The sequence below is a fragment of the Melitaea cinxia genome, chromosome 16 (genome assembly GCF_905220565.1).
Source record: "Melitaea cinxia chromosome 16, ilMelCinx1.1, whole genome shotgun sequence".
Classification (NCBI taxonomy): Eukaryota; Metazoa; Arthropoda; class Insecta; order Lepidoptera; family Nymphalidae; genus Melitaea; species Melitaea cinxia.
The window spans coordinates 12,600,387-12,623,819 of record NC_059409.1 but is presented as its reverse complement, the minus strand read 5'-3'; the positions used below and the strand labels follow the sequence as shown (position 1 = coordinate 12,623,819).

The window sequence follows — 23,433 nt, the reverse complement described above, 5'->3', positions numbered from 1 at the left end:
AATAACAATCAACTTCAGTTTTCTTTGTAAATTTATCTTACCATAAATTATTATATGCATAAAATAGTGTTTCATTTCGTCTGTCAGTCATGGATTAAACTTCACAGAAGTGTGGGAATTCAATGCTGCAACTTGCCATTTTAACTGATGTGGTGGGCACGTCTGCCATTTCAAGCGTGACAACTCTTCTTTCATGATGGCTTTAATCCAGAGACCGATTGTCAGAATCATGATGGCTTCATAAGGTCGCCTGTAAAAAAGAAACAAGTGATCTACAACTTTGTCTAAAATCTGCAGTCACATTCATAGAAATATTTAAAGTCGTAGCTGAACAGATCGGTCCTTCGTTTTTCCAAAAAGTAAGGCAATAAACAAGAGATATTATTCTTTTCATGCTCTTGATGTAATAATTATACCAACTATTAGTACCTATACCTATATATATTCTTATTTCAGTTTGAAAATATTTGTCATCAATATTAACTTTTACATAAAAAATATTTTTAAACATTGTGCAGTACACAATTACACACACAGTACAAATTGTGGCTATGGTTATATAATGCATTAAGTAAATATGCTTATCTCAAGTTGTAAATAAAACATCTAAGTTGTCTAGACCGTAATTGATAAGAACCTTTAATAATCGAATAATTGTGTTTGCAGACAAACGAAAAAAAACCAACTTCAATTACATGGACAAGTAATACAACGTACCTATATCGACAAAAAAAATAGTCAAGTAAGTAAGTCAGTACGCGTTATCAAAGATTACTCAAAAAGTAGTTATCAGATCTCGATAAAATTTAAATGTGACCACATGATAAACATCAGCTTTTGATTAAATTAAAAATTATCAAAATCGGTACACCCAGTAAAAAGTTACGCGGATTTTCGAGAGTTTCCCTCGATTTCTCTCTGACCCCATCATCAAATCCTGGTATCATGGTACAAAACTAGGGATATCTCCTTTCCAACAAAAAAAGAATTATCAAAATCGGTACGTCCAGTAAAAAGTTATGTGTAATACAACGTAGGTCGACGAAAAAAGCGTCAAGTAAAAACGCATTATTAGATGTAACTCGAAAAGTAGTTGTTTGATCTCAAATAAATTTAAATGGGACCAATTGACACACACCACCTTTCGATTAAAAAAAATGTCAAAATCGGTCCACCCGGTCAAAAGTTCTGATGTAACATACATAAAAACAATACAGTCGAATTGAGAACCTCCTCCTTTTTTGGTTTTTGGTACGGCTCACCTGATGGTAAGCGATTACCGTAGCTTATAGACACCTGCAACACCAGAAGCATCGCAAGCGCGTTGCCGACCCAATCCCCAATCCCCCCAGGAGCTCTGGTCACCTTACTCACCAACAGGAACACAATACTGCTTGAAAACAGTATTATTTTGCTGTGATCTTCTGTAAGGTCGAGGTACTCTACCCCAGTCGGGCCGCTCCATATTTTGAGCAGGAAATTCCTGCTGTGCCCTACCTCAGTTACAGGTTGTACTTATCCCTTAGTCACCTCTTACGACATCTACAGGAAGAGAAGGGGTGGCTATATTTTTTACTGCCGTAACCACACAGCCGATGATAACTACTACTTATTATATTGAATAACTACTATATAACTATTATATTAAAATCTTACAATTATATATTTATTATATAAGAATTATATATTTTAATTCAGGCATATATTAAATAAATAAAGGCTTATTATTATTATCATGTTATTTAACGTTTAATCATAGGGAAAAAAATAATCACATTTAAGTTATTAAATACAAAGCCTAAGAATTTTTGATAATTAGTAGATAACAAAATCCAGACATTCCAGAACCAATACATAATATTTAATACCAAATATAAACGTAGTAACTAACTCATTGCCTCTTTTACATCTCAGCTTGATCTCAGCAAGCAAATCTACCCGCGACGGATAAAACGTAAAGCATACCATGAAATTCATAAGTTTTAATAAGTATTTTTATTTATAAAATTAAATCAAAAAGTATTTTCGATAATTTTTGTGTAGCAATACTAAAATATAAGATTCTTTTCAATCAAATGATGCTAGAAATAATTGATTTTCTGTTATCAATTTCAAACATCTTTCGTCCATTTGATTTCGGAGTTAAAAATACTTTAAATGTAATTATTTATATATTCTCAAAGTCTATTCATAACTTAGGGAACATACAGAAATAGCTCCCACCTACAATTCCACTAATTAGTAGAAAAATGTACAAAAGACGCTATTTTGCTAAAAAGCAATCTCTTCAGGTAACCGTACCAATTTATTAATTCCTGTTTGCCTTTTTTATTTATTATTTAAACTCATGTTACATCAAAAATTACAACAATGCACTCAGAAAATCGCGAGGATTTGTCCGACGTGTTAAGTTTGAATACAGTTAATTTAGGCAATTAAAAATAAGGTGGGTAGTTCTACAAACTAAGATAATTATAAAATATTTTGATTCGATGTTAATGCGTACGCAAAGAAGGCGATCGAGACGCAAAACCAGTTTTTTGCAAACAGTTACAAGATGTTCAGACAATACGACTCAATTCCTATATGATTTCATATCTATATGATTTGTTGATCGTTATTAGAAATAAAATTGCAACAAGGAGTTAAAATTTGAACTACCTACCTACATTACTAAGAAAAATGCAATACCGTCACGAATCCATTTTAGAATTACATGGTTAGTGGCAATTCCCAACCATCAATTATAGAACTATTGCAAACAATCAGCACGTACCTTCGTTAGTATCGATGAGATTGAGAAGCACGTTGCTTGCTAGCCTGGTTGTAAGCATGGCAAGCCAACCGATGTTGCTCACATCCGAGGTAATCTGCATGGTCTCTGCGTTCTCCTTTTCCATGAGGACTGGAAAAGGCTCACCAGTTTTACTATGGGGGGGTCGCGTAACTGAAAATGATATTATATTATTTTAGCTTTATAGATAGCCCTTGTTTTCTGTTTACTATCTTAACCAGTTTAGTATTTTCTGAAAGTTTGTTCCATAAAGTTTACATCATATCTTTCATGTTAGTGACACTAAGATAGGAATAAAGCGATAAAATGGACAAGTTAGCGTTTGTGTTTTTGACACTTTACTTGTACCAGGGAAAGAAATCCAATGTATGTTTACTTGTACTTGTGCCGGGTATTTTTAGATAAACCATTTCGTAACATCGTTATGTAGTATTTGCAATAAGCCATTATGTAATATATTCGCTTTATAAGATTTCTTTTTTAATAATATCACCAAACACTTCTTTTATTTAAGCGTAAGGTGGTAATAACAAAACAACTTCTTGCTGTTCAATTCCGGTTGCGGGCAGAGTTACATTTTTATCACTATCTTCATCGACCACTTCGGTGTAAACCAGCGCGGTAACTATATACTCGATTTCTATAGCTACTAAATCATCTACACATTCATCTGCATTTTAGTAACGAACATATTCTACGCCTTGGTTTTGACTCTCCGCCATCATTCAAAGAAGTGTTCGTTTAGCTCTTATACTATTACTATTTTACATAAATTAGCTAAACTGAGAACAGTAAAGGTCATACTCCAACTTCGTATAAGCTTGCAGACAATAAAAAATACGTAGGTATTTTGCTTACCTTATTATCGCCAGTTGAATAAGTTTCAAAAAAGTTGCTTTTCAAAAAACGCCGCTTGTGGCTGTTTTTACATTTTTCAACCAGCTTTATAATTTTTTCGTTGAGTAAATTAATTAATTGTAATTTTTACATTCTATTTTAAAAGCTGTACAACATTGAAACAAATTGAAGAGCGCACGCAATCATTACCTACCTCGCAAGAGAAAAGAATGAGGCATGGACAGAGTGTACGAACAAATGAAGCATGAATGTGGGTAGAAATCGAAAAAGTCATTTTTATTGTTACCTTGTAGGGTAGAAGGACTACGTAATAAATTATGTCTAAGGAATGAAGCAACGAAACATAATATTAAATTATGACATTTTTTGTACTTTCCGTATAAAATTGTCCAAAAAAGGTAGAAAAAAAAATACTCTGTACTTATTTCTATTTTTATTTTTTATTTTCCTTTGTAGCAAAAATGACTTGTATGCTGTCATTTTATTCGCGCTGTAGAGATTAGTTCAAAAAAGTATAATGTATTAAAATAATAATATTTTATTTAATAATAATAATATTTTTGAAACTTTTTAATAATTTCACAGATTATTTTTTAAGTAAATACCTAATAATATAATTATTCAAAAGTTCGGTTTCTTTAAATATTGGTGTTTCAGGGTTTTTAATTCTTGATTTGTAATATTTTTAATAACCAAACTGTACAACTTAGAAGGAGAGTCCTTAATGTTTATCAATCTATGTATGTATGTTTAATCGTTTGTGGTGTTGTAGATATCAAATCAGTTGATCCGTTTGATGACGAGCGACACAGCGACAACCAGATGCCACTTTGTCAATTTTTTTAAAAACGAATACGTCAAATGAAGTATCGCTGAATCATATCATCATCACATCAGTGTCTATCGCAGTCCACTACTGGACATAGACCTCCACATGTTCGAGCCAAAAATGGCGTGAACTCATGTGTTTTGCCCATAGTGACCACGCTGGGCAGGCTGGTTGGTGACCGCAGGACTGGCTTTTTCGCACCGAAGACGCTGCTGCCCGTCTTCGGCCTGTGTATTTAAAAACCAGCACTGGATGGTTATCCCGCCATCGGTCGGCTTTTTAAGTTCTAAGGTAATAGTGGAACTGTGTTATCCCTTAATCGCCTCTTACGACACCCACGGGAAGAGAGGGGGTGGCTATATTCTTTAATGCCGTAACCACACAGTACATTTATCACACACACTACACATCATACAGTATCGTTGAATAAATATTTCAAAATGATTTTAGGTTCCTTTCTACATTTTTCATTTGAAGTTTAAGATTTATAACAATTTAAAATTGTTTAGTCAATGCTACGTGTATAATTAATGTAAATTTATATAAAAAGCAATAAATAAAAACAAATAAAAATTAAAAATAAAAATATAAAAAACCGTTAGGTTAGAATATTTTTAAAAGTAATACTAACTTGTTACACTAGCCTAACCCCACGGTATCAGTGTGCCTCCGACTTAACTTCATACGAAGATAATTAAACAATATATTTGAATATAAGAAACCCAGGTGTGCCCACAACCTTATTTTCTCTGTACGGCACACGTGCAAGATTTCAACATCATTTCGGACGAAGATGGCAAGCAACGGAAAGCGACCACCGCAGAGACCACCGCAGCGACGGCCACACCGTGGAAACCTTTCTTCAACTTCGTTTTATTAAATCATTCTTCTACTTAACATCAGTAGGGAATCACCTCTTTAGTATTAAGTTTAATTATAATGTAGATTAATAAATTATTGTAAGTAAATTGCTTTTTTTTGGCATCTGCGGCTGCAACAATCGTAACTGGCGCAGTCGGTAGGATAGTACTCGCGGGCCGGTTCGCGAGATTCGGGATCAAAAATCATCACGACGCGTGCCACCCGTGTGGTTTTCGAACTACGATCGAGTACTATACGAAGAATCTACAGAAGTTGCAGCCAAAGAGAATCTAGAAATCGATTCGGCTAAGAAAAATGCAAAGGTAGGTACCTTGAATTTTTCAAGTTCCTTACCCAAACCTATCCTATAAGCCTTTTATTATAGGGGAACACCGGGCAAGATGGGGTAGTTAAGGTTTAAAGCTCCAGAAATCGTAGGGGTTCATGGTTTCATAATCATATTTATTCTTAATCAGGCTTGTAGTTATCAATCTTACATATTAAATTGAAATCAGGAACACAGCACTACAGAATTGTTAATAATATAACAAAATGTAAAATATGTCATATCACCCCATCATGCCCGATAGCTCGGGTAAGATGGGGTGGGCCTAATGGGCAAGATGGGGTATAGCCATTCTCTCGACTATTCAGGAGTGCAGAACTCTCAAATGAATGTTGCTTCGGCATCATTATCATCCACTCCTGCGCAGCCATAATGTAACCATTTACCACAAGAAGAATAAGCAATCCAACCTTTCTTGGAGCCGAAATATAACCCTGTAGAATGTAGGCATGGAGTGTTTTCGGTTTCAACATCACTCTTTTCAGAAGACGACTGTCTAATACGTTTCTTTGGATTATATTTCTTTGTGGCTTTAGCCTTGAAATAGGTTTTGTTACTCTTCCTTTTTCTGTTTTCGCTCCTTTTTTCTCTGTCTGATTTCCTTGTTTTGTTTTTTTAACTTTTCTGTCACATTTTTTTTTAAATAAATTCTTCTAACTTAACTCTTAACAACTTCTGTTTATAGGGTGAAGAGGTTATGATAGTAGTTTTACCGCGTTTTTTCGCCACTTTTAATGTCTTCTTGGTCACTGGAATAGTTGCTTTGGGCTGGCTAATGCACTAAATTAGGCCAATAAGAAAATCTAGGGGAAGGACTCAAATTTAAATATGTGTTAATTTCAGTTGTACTAGTTGTCACAACTGTTGAAGTAGCAGGATCTGTAACAACAACTGCAGTACTCGTTGCTGTTGTTGTAAGAGGTGCTGCCACAGTATCTACAGTTAAAAAAAACCGATTTCTATGTCTAATATATAATCCATCAAGCCCATCCTCTTCTTCTTCTTTTTGCGAGAATACTGGTACCCAAAGGTACCTTTACATTATTTTTTTGCCTTTTTTACCTTTCATTCCAATGTAGTTTGTGGGACTAAGAAAAATTTTGCAGCCAACATATATCCCATTTCTCACTTCAAAACAACTTCTATCGCCTTATTCAGTGCTTCCCTTGACCGTTTTCCTCTTCCTGAGTTTATTTTATAAACATATATGACTTTTTTAAAATATAAACCATCCTAAAACAATATATAAAAAAATATAAATAATCAAAATCGTGTCAGGCAAGATGGGGCATCAGATACCCCATCTTGCCCGTTGATTCGTTTCAACATTAATATTCAAACAAAAAAAAATTGAATAATGTTTCATAACAAAACAAGTTATTACCTGTTACTGCAATGTACTGTAGATAGGATTAACCGAGGTGCCACTTAAAATTCACTAAATACAAGTTTCATGCACTACGAAACGTATATATAAGAAATTTTAATACGAACAAACGAAATCTACTTTTCGACGATAACTAAAACAAATGAATAGCCACCGTGTTAGTACTCGTGTGACTAAGAGCTGTCGTGGCGGCTAGTAGCGAGATGGCAGAGCGAATGAGATTGATTAATATAAATCACCTGAAAAGCCTGATGCCCCGTCTTGCCCACCACCCCGTCTTGCCCGGTGTTCCCCTAATTAAATAATCCATAAAAATTATATCGCATAATTTTTATGTCTGAATTTTAGTCGTATTATACATATTTTATATGATTATTTGTCTGTGTGTTAATTTTAATTCACTTATTATATTTAAATAATCCATAAAAATTATATCGCATAATTTTTATGTCTGAATTTTAGTCGTATTATACATATTTTATATGATTATTTGTCTGTGTGTTAATTTTAATTCACTTATTATATTTAAATAATCCATAAAAATTATATCGCATAATTTTTATGTCTGAATTTTAGTCGTATTATATATACATAATATTTTACATAATTATAAATCTGTGTGTTAAATTAAATTCAAATATATTTAGGTAATCCATAAAAATTATATCGCATAATTTTTATGTGTGAATTTTAGGCTTATTATACATATTTATAATTATAATTTATATAGCTTTGTGTTAATTTATAAATTCAAAAAAAATTTCATCCGCGAAAAATTTGGAATAGTACCTAGGTTAAGTAATATAAGGTTAAATTCAAAATGAAATATGCTCATCTTGCTCAAACACTACTGATATTGAGTGACGATGTAGATTATATTTCACAGGAGATAATTAAATTACAGAATATTCTAGAGTTTGTTAAAACTCCCACTTTACATCATTCGGCTTTAGATCAAACCACCTTGCGCTCTATTATAGATAAGCTGTCATTATTATACGACAGCGAACATATAATTAATTTAGACATAAGAGAATACTATGACATAAATAGGTAGGATCATTTTAAGTAGGTAATGAGATAGTTTTAGTTTTTAAAATCCCAATAGTTATATCTTATATCTATAATTTATATAAATTATCTATGGTTCCCAATAAATACCATCAGGTCCTATCACCCACCTTTCCATTCCTAGTTATCCATGAGAAAGAATTCAGGTACATAGAGGCTGAATGCCCGAAGGCCAACAAGTGGCATTTATGTATAGAAAAGCCGAACCCTCTTAATCAATCAGAAGACTGCATACAACGACTTATAACAACGCAGGAGCGCAGCCCCTTATGTAAGTCTATGACTGTCACTTTAAGCCACGCAGCATATGAAGAATCGGATGACAAGCATTACACAGTCAGTTTTCCTGAATCAACAAAGGTCCACTTGTTCTGCGAGCGACACTCCTATGAAACTCTTCACGGCAGCTATCTCGTCATAATCCCTAACCAATGTTATATGGAAACACCACAATTCACTATTTCTAATTCCAAGGATCGCTTAAAAGGACAGGCGCTGAAATTATTGAATATGCCTAATTACACCACTGCCGATCAAAGCTTACAGCCTGCAGTCACCCTTAACTCAGTAAGCTTTTTTAAACCTTCAAGAAATTAATACTAGAATTTCTATGCAGCAACCTATAAAGTTAAAAACCGAAGAAAACTATGGTATCTATCACACTACGATACCTATGTATGTAAGCATACTATTAAGTATATGCGCCCTTCTAAGCGTATGCTATTGGAAGCGTCGTACCAGACCACCAGCTAAAACAACGAAAGAAAATGAAGGAAATAATCCGGAAATGCAAGCTGTCTACACTGTCCCAAGTACCAGAAGGGTGGATCCTGATAATCTTCCAGCGCAGTTTACGACATCAGTCTTCAACAGTCGCTGTTCTACGGGGGGAGGTGTTACACTAGCCTAACCCCACGGTATCAGTGTGCCTCCGACTTAACTTCATACGAAGATAATTAAACAATATATTTGAATATAAGAAACCCAGGTGTGCCCACAACCTTATTTTCTCTGTACGGCACACGTGCAAGATTTCAACATCATTTCGGACGAAGATGGCAAGCAACGGAAAGCGACCACCGCAGAGACCACCGCAGCGACGGCCACACCGTGGAAACCTTTCTTCAACTTCGTTTTATTAAATCATTCTTCTACTTAACATCAGTAGGGAATCACCTCTTTAGTATTAAGTTTAATTATAATGTAGATTAATAAATTATTGTAAGTAAATTGCTTTTTTTTGGCATCTGCGGCTGCAACAATCGTAACTAACTATAAAATATTTACAATCAATACACACAAACAAATCAGAAATTATTTGTAAAATAGAAGGATAAGTTTTCGGACCCATTTTACGGAGCTCCTTAGAAAGTTTATTTTATTGAAGAATTTTAAATTGGTTAAAGTATGTTAAATTAGAAAATATTAAGCTTAGTACTTTTTTTCTTGATAACCGAATTGATTACTACTTTATTCATTGGTACTTTATGATAGAAAATTTTGACAACAGCAAGAGTAAATAAGCTACCCAGCGCAATGACATTCAAGATTCACATCTCACAGCAGATTTTTTTTTTATTTTTTATTATTATTATATTCTTTTCATTTTATTTGATTTTCAAGTTATTATAAATTGAAATAAATCATTTGCTTACATAATATACCTATCTATAACATCCTTAATTTTACTAGTAAGGCTTATAAATTTTATCTAAGTTTGTTGCTAATTTATAAATCGTTTAATAACTTTGTATTTTTATTTGAGAAGCAAATATAAAAGTAAATTACAAAATTTTATAAATAAAAGAAAGGTTATAATTTTACTAGTAAGGCTTATAAATTTCATCTACATTTGTTGCTAATTTATAAATCGTTTAATAACTTTGTATTTTTATTTGAGAAGCAAATATAAAAGTAAATTACAAAATTTTATAAATAAAGGTTATAATTTTACTAGTAAGGCTTATAAATTTTATCTACATTTGTTGCTAATTTATGAATCGTTTAATAACTTTGTATTTTTATTTGAGAAGCAAATATAAAAGTAAATTACAAAATTTTATAAATAAAGGTTATAATTTTACTAGTAAGGCTTATAAATTTTATCTACATTTGTTGCTAATTTATAAATCGTTTAATAACTTTCTATTTTTATTTGAGAAGCAAATATAAAAGTAAATTACAAAATTTTATAAATAAAGGTTATAATTTTACTAGTAAGGCTTATAAATTTTATCTACATTTGTTGCTAATTTATAAATCGTTTAATAACTTTGTATTTTTATTTGAGAAGCAAATATAAAAGTAAATTACAAAATTTTATAAAGAAAAGAAAGATTATTCGATTTAAGTATTTTATTTCAACATAAACAGTACAACAGTTTTAACAGCTTTATAAAAATTTAAACAATTAACAGTAATTTACTTATCTTAATACAATATATATTATACTTAATACTTATTCTATACAAAAACAAAAACTTGTTTACAAAAACTCGTGTTAGATCAAATTTTTAGAAATTTAATTATCACTCAGCGCTGAAGGAATACACTCAAACTGACTCAGCAAGTTGAAGTGGCTGTGAGCTCGTCACGTGTCTTAGGACCGATGGCCGCTGGAGGAGGCGTGTCCTGGAGTGGAGACTGCGTTTTGGCAAACGCAATGTGGGACGCCCTCCGGTACGCTGGATAAAGATTGGAACTTGGGGCCTATTTCCAACAGTGTATTGCGATAGGCTGAAGGGAGCGAGCGAGCGCCTTCTTCAATTTTTTAAGTATATCTTGTTTTCCGAGCAGGAGACATGTTTACATTCACCACCATACACCCATATCAATTTTGGCACGTTTCGTTTACTAAACGTCTTGGTGGATATTATTGTACGTGGTATCTTTCGATTCTTTATATGTTGTATGAACCATAAAAAGTATGTGTGACTTTTTCACTCGCACATACGTTTCCATTATTATCATTCTTCCGTACCATCAAAACTAAGTTTCCGTGGGTTTATCACAATGTCTTGAGTGATTCTCTGTCTCTTAGGCGTTCCGAATAGTAAACTGTTAGTAGTCGATGATAAGCTGATTGGCGAAGCGTTAGATGTCTTTGGCGATATTGACGGGGACTCAACATTTTCTACATTTAATAAATTATGCTTGTGACCATTGTCGATATTTCTCGGAGATTGTACTTTTTCCCTCTTCATTACTTTGATTTTGTTTGATCCAATGTCTGAAATAGAAAAAAAAAAGAGTATGATTTAAACAATTTAAAAATAAGACAAAAATGTGATACGTATCAAATTACAAACATGAAGTAAACAAATAAATGTACAAAATACATAAGAATAAATATAATTTATAGATATTCAAATATAGTTTTACCTTTTTGACTTTTCCGTTTATTTGGACGTTTGTTGTAAACTTCAATTTTGTCACCCAAGAGCGAGCAAATTTCGGATAGACTGAATTCCATTTTAATCGGTAAAACAAATCACAGCGGATGATATGCAAGGCGCAGAGAGAATATGATTGAGAAACGTACTATGAAGCCTCACTATATATACATACCCAATACCTCACTCAAGAACATTAACAAATTCACTCATTAGTTAATGAGTATCGTTAACTAATGGCTTAATTATTTTTGTCTATTCATCTGTGTATATAATTAGTTAATTATCACTTAATATTTACCTACCATTAAATCTTCAGAGCTCATTAACCATATCACTAAAATACATACTTAATAGAAAGAAAACAAACAGTAATTAAAACTCGATTTATTGAAAAAATAATGTATACTTTACATACTAAACAATGCTTGGCTTCAAATATGGTAAACTATATTGATATAACAATTTACTTCATATTAACTTCACTGGAACATTTTAAGGCACACTAAGATATATATGTTTAACTTTTTTATTTATTTCAACATTTCAATAGTAATTTTAAAAAACGGTAAACGGTAATTATCAAAAATTGTGCGCAGAACACACTAACAAACCTTGGCGTAAATTTGTGTCATCGAAACATTAAGGGTTGTTTGATAAATCTGTAAAATATCATTTATTCAGTACACCGTCGGTTTTAGTCAAATACTTCCACTTTTCTATTTTAATAGGACTTTACCTTAATAAACATTTTAGAAATACAAAGAACCTCTTTATTAAAAAAATTCAGAGTGATGAAATACATTTTTAGACAAAACTTACATAAAATGTACAGAATAAAATCACTTTTTTCAAGGCCTCTATTTTGTACATCAGTTTTTATTATTTCAAACATCAATAGCATTATTCCTAAAAAAATGCTGACATTATTACTATTAATTAATAAGGTATTTTCTGTTTTATAACAAAACGGCTAACCCAGCGAATTCCGTACCACCATGTTTTTATATTTTGTGAATTTACACATTTTTTTAAATTTCATTGTTAACAAACATCATTAGGTGTGTTATTTGGTGCAGTCGTTCGCGAGCAAGCCGAGTTATGTGAGCATTTCAGATATTCATTTTTATGTTATAGATTATTATTTAACGTTTTAATAATAATGTCAATTATTATTACGATAATGAAGGCGTAATAATTATTCATTAGATGTACCGTTGATTAAACTAAAATAGTCGATATTCTAGTTTGGAAAAAAAAAAAACTAAACAGTAATCACAAAACAAAGTGTTTCTCAACATAATCCCGACGCTACAGAAATTCAATTACCCATGTTTATCATTTGGTAAAACTGGCCATGGTCATGGTTGCTGTAAAGTATCCGAAACGTCGGGATTTAAAAAACTTAATAAACCGCGATAAAATCCGAAAAAGTTGTTTCATTATGATGGTAAAACTGATTTAAACAGAAAATCCCCTTTACATATTTAATTGCCTTTTAATTACTTTATTTTAATCGCTATAAATTAATTAAGAAGAAAAGAGTAAGCTTTATAAAAATGCATCAATTCCTAATTACAAAAAATTGGAAATTATGACTACAACAGTGCTACTACATAAAAATATTTTTTACAAAAAAAAACTAAATTTTAAAATTAAGTGCTCATAATAATTACATTGCTCTTAAAATAAATGGTAAAAACTAACAGATTTCATCAATATTAAAATGGTGTCGATTTTCAACACTATTTACATACATAAATCAATTATTAAGAACAATACTTTGAAATGAGGTATGCTTTTTACAAAAAAGGCAGGGTTTGAATTGGCGAAGTTTACAGCTATCATTCCTGAGTACAAAACTAGTCTTAATTTTGGATTTTATATATCTTCATATTTTCACAATTGACGACATTTGAAAGAAAATTACTTTGAAACAGGCTATTTAAAAAAAAAGGACTAACTTCAAACTTTGTTTAAGATGTTTACATCATTTACAACTTGCTTTTAAATAAATTAAATAGGTTCCAATACTTATCGTTAGACTGGATCTGAAAAATTTCGTTGTTAAAAAAACATTGAGTTTTTAAAATAACAATCTGATACTGTTTTTTTCTTTTCTGCAATTTAAGGGGGGGGGGGGCTTTAATCTTCAAAACACAACGCTGTCATTGTCCAATTTCTTAAAGATCTCTTAACTGTCCTCGGATATATTTAAGGCACGATTGGACTTCGTTACTATCAGCTTCCATAGTTTGAAGTTTATCTTCAACATCAGCTATGAAATCTTTATCAAAACTACCCTTTTTGAGGGCCGTCATACAAAAATTACCGAGTGCTTTAAAGCATTGTTTCCTGTGCGCGTTATGGATGTGATTATCCCATACTGGTGTCGATCTCGCGTAACTCCAAGCGAGAAAAACGTATTTCATTACAGATTCCCAATGTTGGGAATCGACCAAGATTTTACCTTGCTCGACGAGACACTTTTTGAAAGCGGCGAGATGTATCGCGACCCGTGAATATGCGGGTGAGTCAGTTTTAGAGGTCAAGCGAGTTGTGGGCAAACTTTTAAAAATGTTAGACTTTAGATAATACAGCTTCTCTTCCAAAGGAGATAAGTCCGGGGCAGGCATTTCTCTACGTATCTCTTGTTCAATATCGGGGTGTTTGTAAGTTATCTTTTTTATCATGTGTATTAGTTGAGTCGGACTCAACCCTTTCAGAGCAGTGTCTAAAGGTCCTTTATATTCTCCATCGAAAACCTTTTCAAGACGCGATCGCTTTAATGGCGGAGTTACTTTGATTGGACTGTTGATTTTAAATTTTTGAGGTGTACTGATGTCGCTAAAGTCAATTTTTTCAGGGGTTAGTGGTACTCGTTCGACATCGCCTAATAGAAGACGTTTTCTGGGGGTGGATCGTAATGTTACACCGAGTTTTGGTGGTGAATTCCTTCCTGGAGTGTTTTTAGGTGGTGTACGGACAGTTGATTCGAAAGCTGATCGCTTTAAATCGATGTCCGGTGACCACGTCACTGGGAGCCGTTTACGACCTAGAAATATTAATAAATTTTTAAAGTGAATTCTAAAAAAAAACATTAACAATCCTTAAAAAGTGGGTAGACTTATAGAACTTAATAAATATATATTTCAAAACAGTTATGGCGTAGTTGTGTAGCCTGTACTCTTCTAGGGTGAAAGTAATAGAAGGGCATTTTTTTAATTAGTTCTATAATGATGATATCAGCTCATTTAAACATAGTTCTCTTTACGTCTATAAATCATTACGCTTACACATAATCGTATATACAAAATATTTACAAAAAATACAAGAAACACGTACCTCTTTGCTGGATGAGAAACTCATCAGGCGAGGGCGCGGGGCTTAAATACCCTGGCGGAAGGGCCGGCGACTGCTCTCGAGTGTTAGTCAGAGGTCTCAAGGGTGTGACTCGCAAACGATCAAGACGCGCGGGAATTTCAGCCAAAGCAGCTCGGGTGCGCCTGGGAGCGTCTGGTGACGCCTCCATCACCCTTACTATGAAAATATTGTGCAAAACATTGTCTTATTATGAGGCTATCCATAATCCATAACTGAGGATCCATAATTTCGCAAATTTAAACTTAAATTTTTTAAGACTATCTAAATAAGGTATGTATTTCAAACAGGATGTTTAAAAATGTACTTAAAAAGGAGTGTGCATTAGACCACACGACTGAAGTAAAACTTCTTTCATCATCATCATCATCATCATCATCATCATCATCATCACAGCAGCCTTTCGCAATCCACTACGGACATTTTGCCCATAGTCACCACGAAGGGCAGACGGGTTAGTGACCGCAAGGGCTGGCTTTGTCGCACCGAAGACGCTGCTGCCCGTCTTCGGCCTGTGTATTTCAAAGCCAGCAGTTGGATGGTTATCCCACCATCGGTCGGCTTTTTAAGTTCCAAGGTAGTAGTGGAACTGTGTTATCTCTTAGTCGCCTCTTACGACACCCACGGGAAGAGAGGGGTTGGCTATATTCTTTGATGCCGTAACCACACAGCAGACTATCTATTTTAAAAAGACTGAAATGTCAGTATTGGCAGTGAAATCTATAATGTACTAGCTCAGTCACTCATTGCTAAAAAGCTGCAGTTTTTGGCGCGAACTTGTCCAGCAGTAGACTGCGATAGGTTGTGTGTGAAGTGATGATGATGATGATGATGAAAATACATTAAGTTTTTAAAATAATACTTAGTCCATACATAGGTTATGGATGAGTAAAACTTGATAGAAAATATACGATTAAAATATGGGTTGCTAATTGTAAGCTGGCCTACGATAGAAGTTAGCATAAAATATCTCACACACGGTTTAGTCATCTGAAGCCAGTTATTTGGAATTTATTTATTCTAATATTTTCTGATAGCTTGTACCATAAATAAAGTTGTTAAACTTCCACACCCTCTGGTGATTTATGTCAGATACTAGTCCAAAGATCCAGAGAAAAATAGTGTTAGAGAATCTAAATGTAGACAGTAATATATTGTGATAATATTGTATTTTCTTTTCCACATACTAATTTATTAAATAAGGTGCATTTGTCTAAGATTGTATATACAGCAAAATACGAAACGTTCCTTAGTTTAATTTTTTATGCAAATAGGTCATTAATCAAGCTTATGGCCCACCTGATGATAAGCAGTTAACGAAGTCTATAGATGTCTATAAAACCAGAAATATTGCAAACGAGTTGGTGACCCTACCTCCAAACCTCCCTAGGAGCGCTGGCCAACTCAACACAGGATCATAACAGTACTTGAGAACATTATTATTTCGCTGTGATCTTCTGTAAAGTTGAGGTATACTCCCTCAAACGAGCTTCTCCAGATTTTAAACAGATAATATCCTGCAGTGCTCTACCTCAAAAACTTTTTTTTTTTTTTTTTTGATATCGCAGGGTAACCCATTTACGGGTGATATCCAGGATGCCCGGGTAGGCATTCCTAGACCGTATGTCGGCTTAGCACTTGGGGGTGCACTACCGACCAAAACCCCTGCGGGAGCCTTCAGCCGCTTTAATTGGAGGGTCCCGGAACTGCAGGCAACAGGATCCCTCCAGCGACAAGCTGGCCTCGGCGAAAAGACCAGACTTCTCCTCCATGGGACTGTCCGGCTCACCTCTGAACAATCCCGACGATGCCATGTCTAGCAGGACCGGGTTCCCATCCCGGCCCGACATGGGCACAGGGGCGTTACTGGAGACGCATTAAGTAGCGCCTCCTACGCACCCCCGTTCGTCGCCTGCGGACGGAGGCCTCATCGGCGGCCCCCTCTCTCATCCGCTCGTCGTTCTCCTTCTGGGACATTACTGTCTCGCAGAAGGAGACCATCGCCTTCCAGGACTCGTCGTCACCGAGCATCGCGGTGATAACGCTCGGCAGTGACAAGTCCCCTCCGAGGACTGTCGTCAGATCGCGACGTAGCGCCGCCCATCTCGGGCACACCTCGAGGGTGTGCTGGGCAGAGTCCACCGCCGCGCCACAATCGTGACATTCAGTCGTCGGCTCCCTTTGGGCCGTCCGACACAAGTATTCACCAAAGCAGCCGTGCCCGGTGAGAACCTGCGTCAGACGGAAGGTGAGGGGTTTGCGCTTACGGCGCATCCACCGCTCAAGGACCGGGCGCAAGGCAGCCGTTACGCGTGTGCCATACGGCTGCTCCACCAGGTCCTCCCCCCACCTCCGCATTAATGCTTCTTGCCCCATCCGGCGCACCCGTAGGATCCCGTCCAACGTGAGGTTCTCACCGAGAGCCCTCCTACCCGAGACGTATGAGTAGGTCTCGGCAAGGACCTCCGCCACGAGCTCCCACGGGGGGTCGCCAGCTAGTGCAGTAGCTGCAGCCCACGATACCGTACGATACCCCCGAATCACCCTCACCGCGATGATCTTCTGCGCCGACCGCAGTGCGGCCTTATTCTTCGCAGTGAGGCGATCCGCCCAAACCGGGGCACCGTACGTCGCCATACTCCGGCAGACTCCGGAATATAGCTGCCTGCAGGCGGCGCTGGGTCCTCCGAAGGTTCGGGAGGAGTCTGCCCGGTGCGCTCGCCACCTTCACGACCTTCGGTCCCACCATAGCGAAGTGTGGACCGAAGGTCCACCCTCCGTCAAGGATGAGCCCCAAATATTTCATTTAAGAGCTCATCCTGACCCTCCCCTCTCCGATCTGCAGGGTAGCCCCCGGTGGGGGTCCCTTGCGTCCGGTCCCGCGGAAGAGGAGGGCTTCGGTCTTTTCAATTCTGACACGAAGCCCCAAACTCTTTATGCGGCTGATCACGAGGTCGAGTCCGACCTCAGCCAGCCGCGCCGCCTCCTTATAGTCTCGTCCCCGGGAGTAAACGAGAGTGTCATCCGCGTAGCAAATGACACCCATCCCGGGGAGGAGACGGCCTCGCAGGACCCAGTCGTATCCGATGTCCCACAGGATCGGGCCCAGCACCGATCCCTGTGGGACACCGCAGCCGACCCACCGCCACTCCACGGACCCCGACCGATTTTCGAGGCCTACTTTGCGATCGGAGAGGTACGCCTCCAGCAGCCTCCCTAGATACGGGGGTACTCCGAAGAATTTCAGTGCCTCCCGAATCACTGCATGCGGGACTACCTCAAAAACTAGTTTAAGTAGATAAGAATGCAAACCCACTTTATTTCGTCCTATTTACGTTTGATGCTTTGACTGATAACATGTCTGTTGTAAGCAATCAATTAATAAAAAGTTAACTTTACATATTTTTACATTGATTCAAACTTCCCCTTCGATTTTATTACAGGGTAAGTTGGTAAATTGGTACTTATTTAAGTTATTTATAATAATACTCTTTATTGTACACCATTAAAAGAAACAACAGAGAAAAAAAACATAAAATGAAAGATGTACAAAGGCGGTCTTATCGCTGAAAGAGCGATCTCTTCCAGACAACCTTTGGGTATAGGACACGAAATAGAAACGGCAGTTAGGAAGTAAACAAACGATTGGTGTGCGAATTAGAATACTCGAACAAAGTACTAATAGACAATATATAATAATAATAAACATACATAACACTTACATATATAAAATACTTACTTTAAAACATTAAGTTATTTATTATGCTTTGTAATAATTTTATCGAACATTTCAATCTTACCATTTACTCAAAAGTACTTTATAGACGAATAGTTATAGACGGAAATACAGTCCTACACTTATTTTGGAAAAACTGGATAAATAAATAAGGTTACGAACCACAAAAAGTTTCAAGTTAACGTGAGTGAGGTAAAATCGCAAACTAAAATAATTGCGAAATTTCTATAAGTGTAATTTTTTCTAAATTTGTTTCTGAATTTTCATAGCCTCATTAAGATTTGTATATTCCTGTCACTAACATATTGTGTAAGAAATTGCTTTTTACTCGTAGTAATAAGACCGCCTTGTTATACAACATATAATTGTAATTGTATATATTTGTTCTTTATTTTGTTTTGCAATAAAGTATATTATTAATATTATATGAACTTAAAGATACAAGGCGTCTTAATCTTTTTACAAGGTAGACTTCACTTAGCATGCTCACATGTGTTCTTTTCTTGGCATTTTATATTTTTACATTAACAAACAATATTTATTATGTGTAAATAAATACGAAAAATTATAAAGACAATAAATCAATAAATCAATTAATGTTTTTGTCAGTTAATCTTTTGGATTATCAAAATATTCCAAAAATATTCCAATTAGTCTTGGGTAGCACATGTACGATGTACTAAAAGGTTACGTTACTTAGTAAGGTACGAAATGTAATAGTACCAAACGTTAATCGCTATTCGGACCTAATCGGACTAATCGTACACTGTAACAGTACTATCAACTATCACAGTTCACCGGGGTCCGATGAGTTTGTATTGTACGTCTATGGGTCCGAGTATCACACTGTCCGACTATCCGATTGCTGTCCGACTGTCCGATTGCTGTCCGACTGTCCGATTGCTGTCCGACTGTCCGATTGCTGTCCGACTGTCTGACTGTCCGATTGTTCGACTATCCGAGATGATGTTATTCGTACGGCATTCATTAGCTCTAAAATGAAACAGAACTATACAGCGGAACGGTACGAACGAACGATTAATGTTGGATTTGTTAAGACCTACGAGATACGGATTACATCGCGTAGCGCATTCTATTCATTTCGCGTTTTAATGTCCCCTTTTTAATCAAAGTTTTATGGACATACATAAACTAATTCCTTTTACGCAAAAGTAATTTTTTTTTGTTATAGTTTTTGTTTAGCGTAGGTAAGTAAGAATTGAGAATTTTAGTGATTTCAAAAACCATTTAAATACACTTTTACATAAAAGGAATTTGTTTAAGTTATATTTATGGAAATCAAATAATTTGTATAACAAGGTTTGTTGTTATTTCACAAGCGTATCTTTAGTGCTAGAAGACAAAAAAAATATGAAAATAATGAAAAAAAAGTATTTCGACCTGTACACTGTTTTGTAGCCAGGTACTATAAGTACTAATAGTACTAATAAGGTGTACTAGTACATTTTTCGAATTGTACGAATAGAGTGCGCACCTGACAATGTCCGCTTAAGCCCAAGACTAATTCCAATCATGACTGAATGCACCTTTTATTTTTAATTCAGTCTTAACATGATTGCATTGTGTAAACATAAAAAAAAAAAAACAATATTAAAAAAACTTGATGAATGATCGTGATGTTTTTAAATAGTAAATTATAAACTGTTTACTTACCAATTACTTAATAAAAGATTTTGAGCGTAAATAAGAGAAATTTAGATAATACTTGCTGTCCCAGTAAACGTTATTTTGCCATATTTATTATTAACCCCTTTATTTTCCCCCTCCTTGTATTTTAGGGGTATGTAAAATAAATGTTGGCCGATTCTCAAACCTACCCAATATGCACACAAAATGTCATAAAAATCGGTCTAGCCGTTTGAGAGGAGTATGGTAAATAGCATTGTGACACGAGAAATTTATATATAAGCAGTTCCACAAGCACAATATTAATAGAAAAAAGTTACATGGGTACAGTGGAGCCTTGGTAATCCAGACGCTGTCTAATTCAGCATCTCCTGTTATCTAATATGTCTATTATTATTTAATATTTTTTGCAATTTTTGCTAATGTAGATAATAATTCAGCAGGTTATAACTTGTACATGCTACCACTATTGTGCTCGATACATAAGTATTGTTTTTATTCTGATTGCTTAGTTTGAATGTCATGTTTGATAAATTGATTGATTCATATTATAATTTTTAATCATAATTTTTGATTGTTTTAGTATATACATTTGTACATACTGTGAACTTTTTATTATGTAGTATGTACATACTTCATAATGACAAGTTTTATTTTTTTGTTGTAAGTTCTATAGCATTAATGATGTTAATTTTATAATAAAAGTTGTTTAATTTGCTAAATTTCACATACATTCACAATAAAGTATGATTTGTACTTCAGAGTATAAGATATAGAATCTTATCATTAGTTCTGTACTTTGTCGGATTACACAGTACTCTTATGTAAAAAAAAAAAAAACTGGACCTATAGTGTTGGGCAGTACTCTATAATCCGACAAATTCGATAGTTCGACACTATCCTGCAAACATTTGTCGAGTTGCTGGGGCTCCACTGCATGTTGAAAATAACACAAGTCTGTTGACTTATTAAGGATAAAATGCCTAAAAAGCGCTCTAAATATACCCTGATGAAGAAGATAAATATATTTATAAGATAAGAATGTTTAGAAAATAATTATTACTTGATGATTACAGATGACTCCAAAATAAACTAATAACTGAAACTGACCTGAATCGTAGTAAGAAAAACATCTAACGGTATGTTAAGACGACAACGACGTTAATTCCTAAACTCAAAATTCATATAACCAATTAAAAAGTAACATAAAAACAGTTTCTTAATTCATACAGTTCTCAATTTTATTTGGAAAATAAAACATTAAAATTGAGTAAGCATTTTTGGTTGTAAGCAAGCAAAATTTTTATCGTTTTACCGTAAATTAATATATTTTAAAAATAAATTTACTTACAAAAACTTTTAATGATTTCAGTTCGAAAATCCGCTTACGTTTCATTCGAATGCACACTAAACAAGTAACAACTGAAGTTAAATTTGTTGAAAACAACAAACTTACTTTAGACGAAATATTGGCGCACAAATTGACAGATGTACAACAACCAACAACGGTCATTTCGAAAGATTGCAATAGCTGTGTTCCAAATTAATAAAGTTAATATTTTGTGCTATAATAAAATATGGGTTTTTCAGACAGGGTTTGGGATGCCGTTTAAAATTAAATTTTAAAGTCGGTAACGTTACTTTGTCTAGCCAAAATGTTATTTATAGAATAACGATACCTTAACTTATATTACTTTATTTTTGAGCCATTTTACCGATATATTTTCACCGGAATTAAGTAACTTATTGTTATATTACTTATATTTAACGTTACATGTCTATACCCGTATACCGCTACCGTTAATTGCTATCGTTAAATGATGGAATATGGAATAAGCAACTGACCTAAGCGTCTGTGCCTAAAGTAAGCAATTTAATGCTTGTATTATCGGTAACAACCGACTGGTATAGCTACATTTAATACTACATATATAAATAATTATATATTACACCCAAACTCGGGGTGGGAATCAAACCCACAACCCCCGGAGTAGAAAGCAAGGTTCATTACAAACTGCGTCAACCGGCTAGTCAAATAGTATAGTCCCGTATTTATTTTATTGAAACAATTTCTTGAATAAGTTTTTCAGTAACAATCGCTTTAGTGTAGTGGTGCGAGTAGAACCTAAAACACCGTTAGTTTGCGGGTTCGATTCCCGCTCGGGAAGGATATTTGTATCTGTACAAATATTTCCTTCGTGCCTCGGAGAGCACGTTAAGCTGTCGGTCCTGGTTGTTATCATAAATACCTGATGGCGATCGTTATTCACAGTAGAAAAGATATCCGCCAACATGCAGTGGAGCAGCGTGGTGGATAATCTTCAATTCTTCTCCTACATAATGAAAGAGACTTATACCCAACAGTGGGATCTTATTGGATGAATGCGATGAATGTGAAGTTTTATATTACCCACTGAATTCAAGTATATATATTCTTTATTGTACTAAGTATTGTAATAATCTATTGACCTCGACATAACACTACCTATTTTACTAGGTTGACAAATAAACTTCTATGCGATTCCAAAAATTAGCTCTTAAATAAATTCGTAATAGATTGAAGATTGACGCACAACCGACAAACCACCCGTATTTGAATTTCTCTAAAGAGTATTTTGTTTAGATTTTGGGAGTTTTACAGGCCTTTATAATCGAAATTTTAAATCATTTTACATTAGTAGTAAAACATATTTCAAACATAAAATTGAATTAAAACTAAAAACAGAAAAAAGTTGTTTCATTAAAAACAGAAAGTTTTACTTTTATGGGAACTAAAAGTTTTTTGAATTCCTGAAAAATTTATATTAATGTTGATACATAAGTATAGTAATAGGTTATAAGGTTGTATTTGTTTTGTACCGTTGTACTTGTACGTTAGTTATCGTACAGTGTATTATTATATATTATATTAATATTATGAATGAAATATTCACATTTGTTACTTTCACTATGAATATGAACTTACAGGTTGCAACACTATCGACATTATACGTTTTCATTCAGTGAATTTACCTTTACAATTTTATGGTGTACAGACTTAGGTATTGACTACTGTATGTATACTTCAGAAGTTCAGACTTACATTGATGTATAGTATACCTTTCGTAATGTTTATGATAATATTAGTTTAA

At 34.6% G+C, this 23,433-nt stretch overlaps 1 protein-coding gene across 1 annotated transcript; it reads right to left on the bottom strand.

Moving 5' to 3' along the window:
• Positions 1–13,627: 13,627 nt before the first annotated feature.
• Positions 13,628–21,782, bottom strand: LOC123661019 (tethering factor for nuclear proteasome sts1). The gene is made up of 3 exons (XM_045596035.1): positions 21,654–21,782; positions 14,884–15,078; positions 13,628–14,593 (listed from the first exon to the last, which is right to left on the bottom strand). The coding sequence occupies exons 2-3, from the start codon at positions 15,068–15,070 to the stop codon at positions 13,722–13,724; spliced, it is 1,059 nt and encodes a 352-aa protein (XP_045451991.1). The 5' UTR covers positions 15,071–15,078; positions 21,654–21,782; the 3' UTR covers positions 13,628–13,721.
• Between the last annotated feature and the right edge of the window lie 1,651 nt (positions 21,783–23,433).

Bases quoted from the DNA above. Each gene is read 5' to 3' on its own strand.
- LOC123661019 (XM_045596035.1), bottom strand. From the start codon at position 15,070: ATGGAGGCGTCACCAGACGCTCCCAGGCGCACCCGAGCTGCTTTGGCT. The intron at 14,594-14,883 runs GTACGTGTTTCT...TAATATTTCTAG, and splicing joins GTTTCTCATCCAGCAAAGAG to GTCGTAAACGGCTCCCAGTG.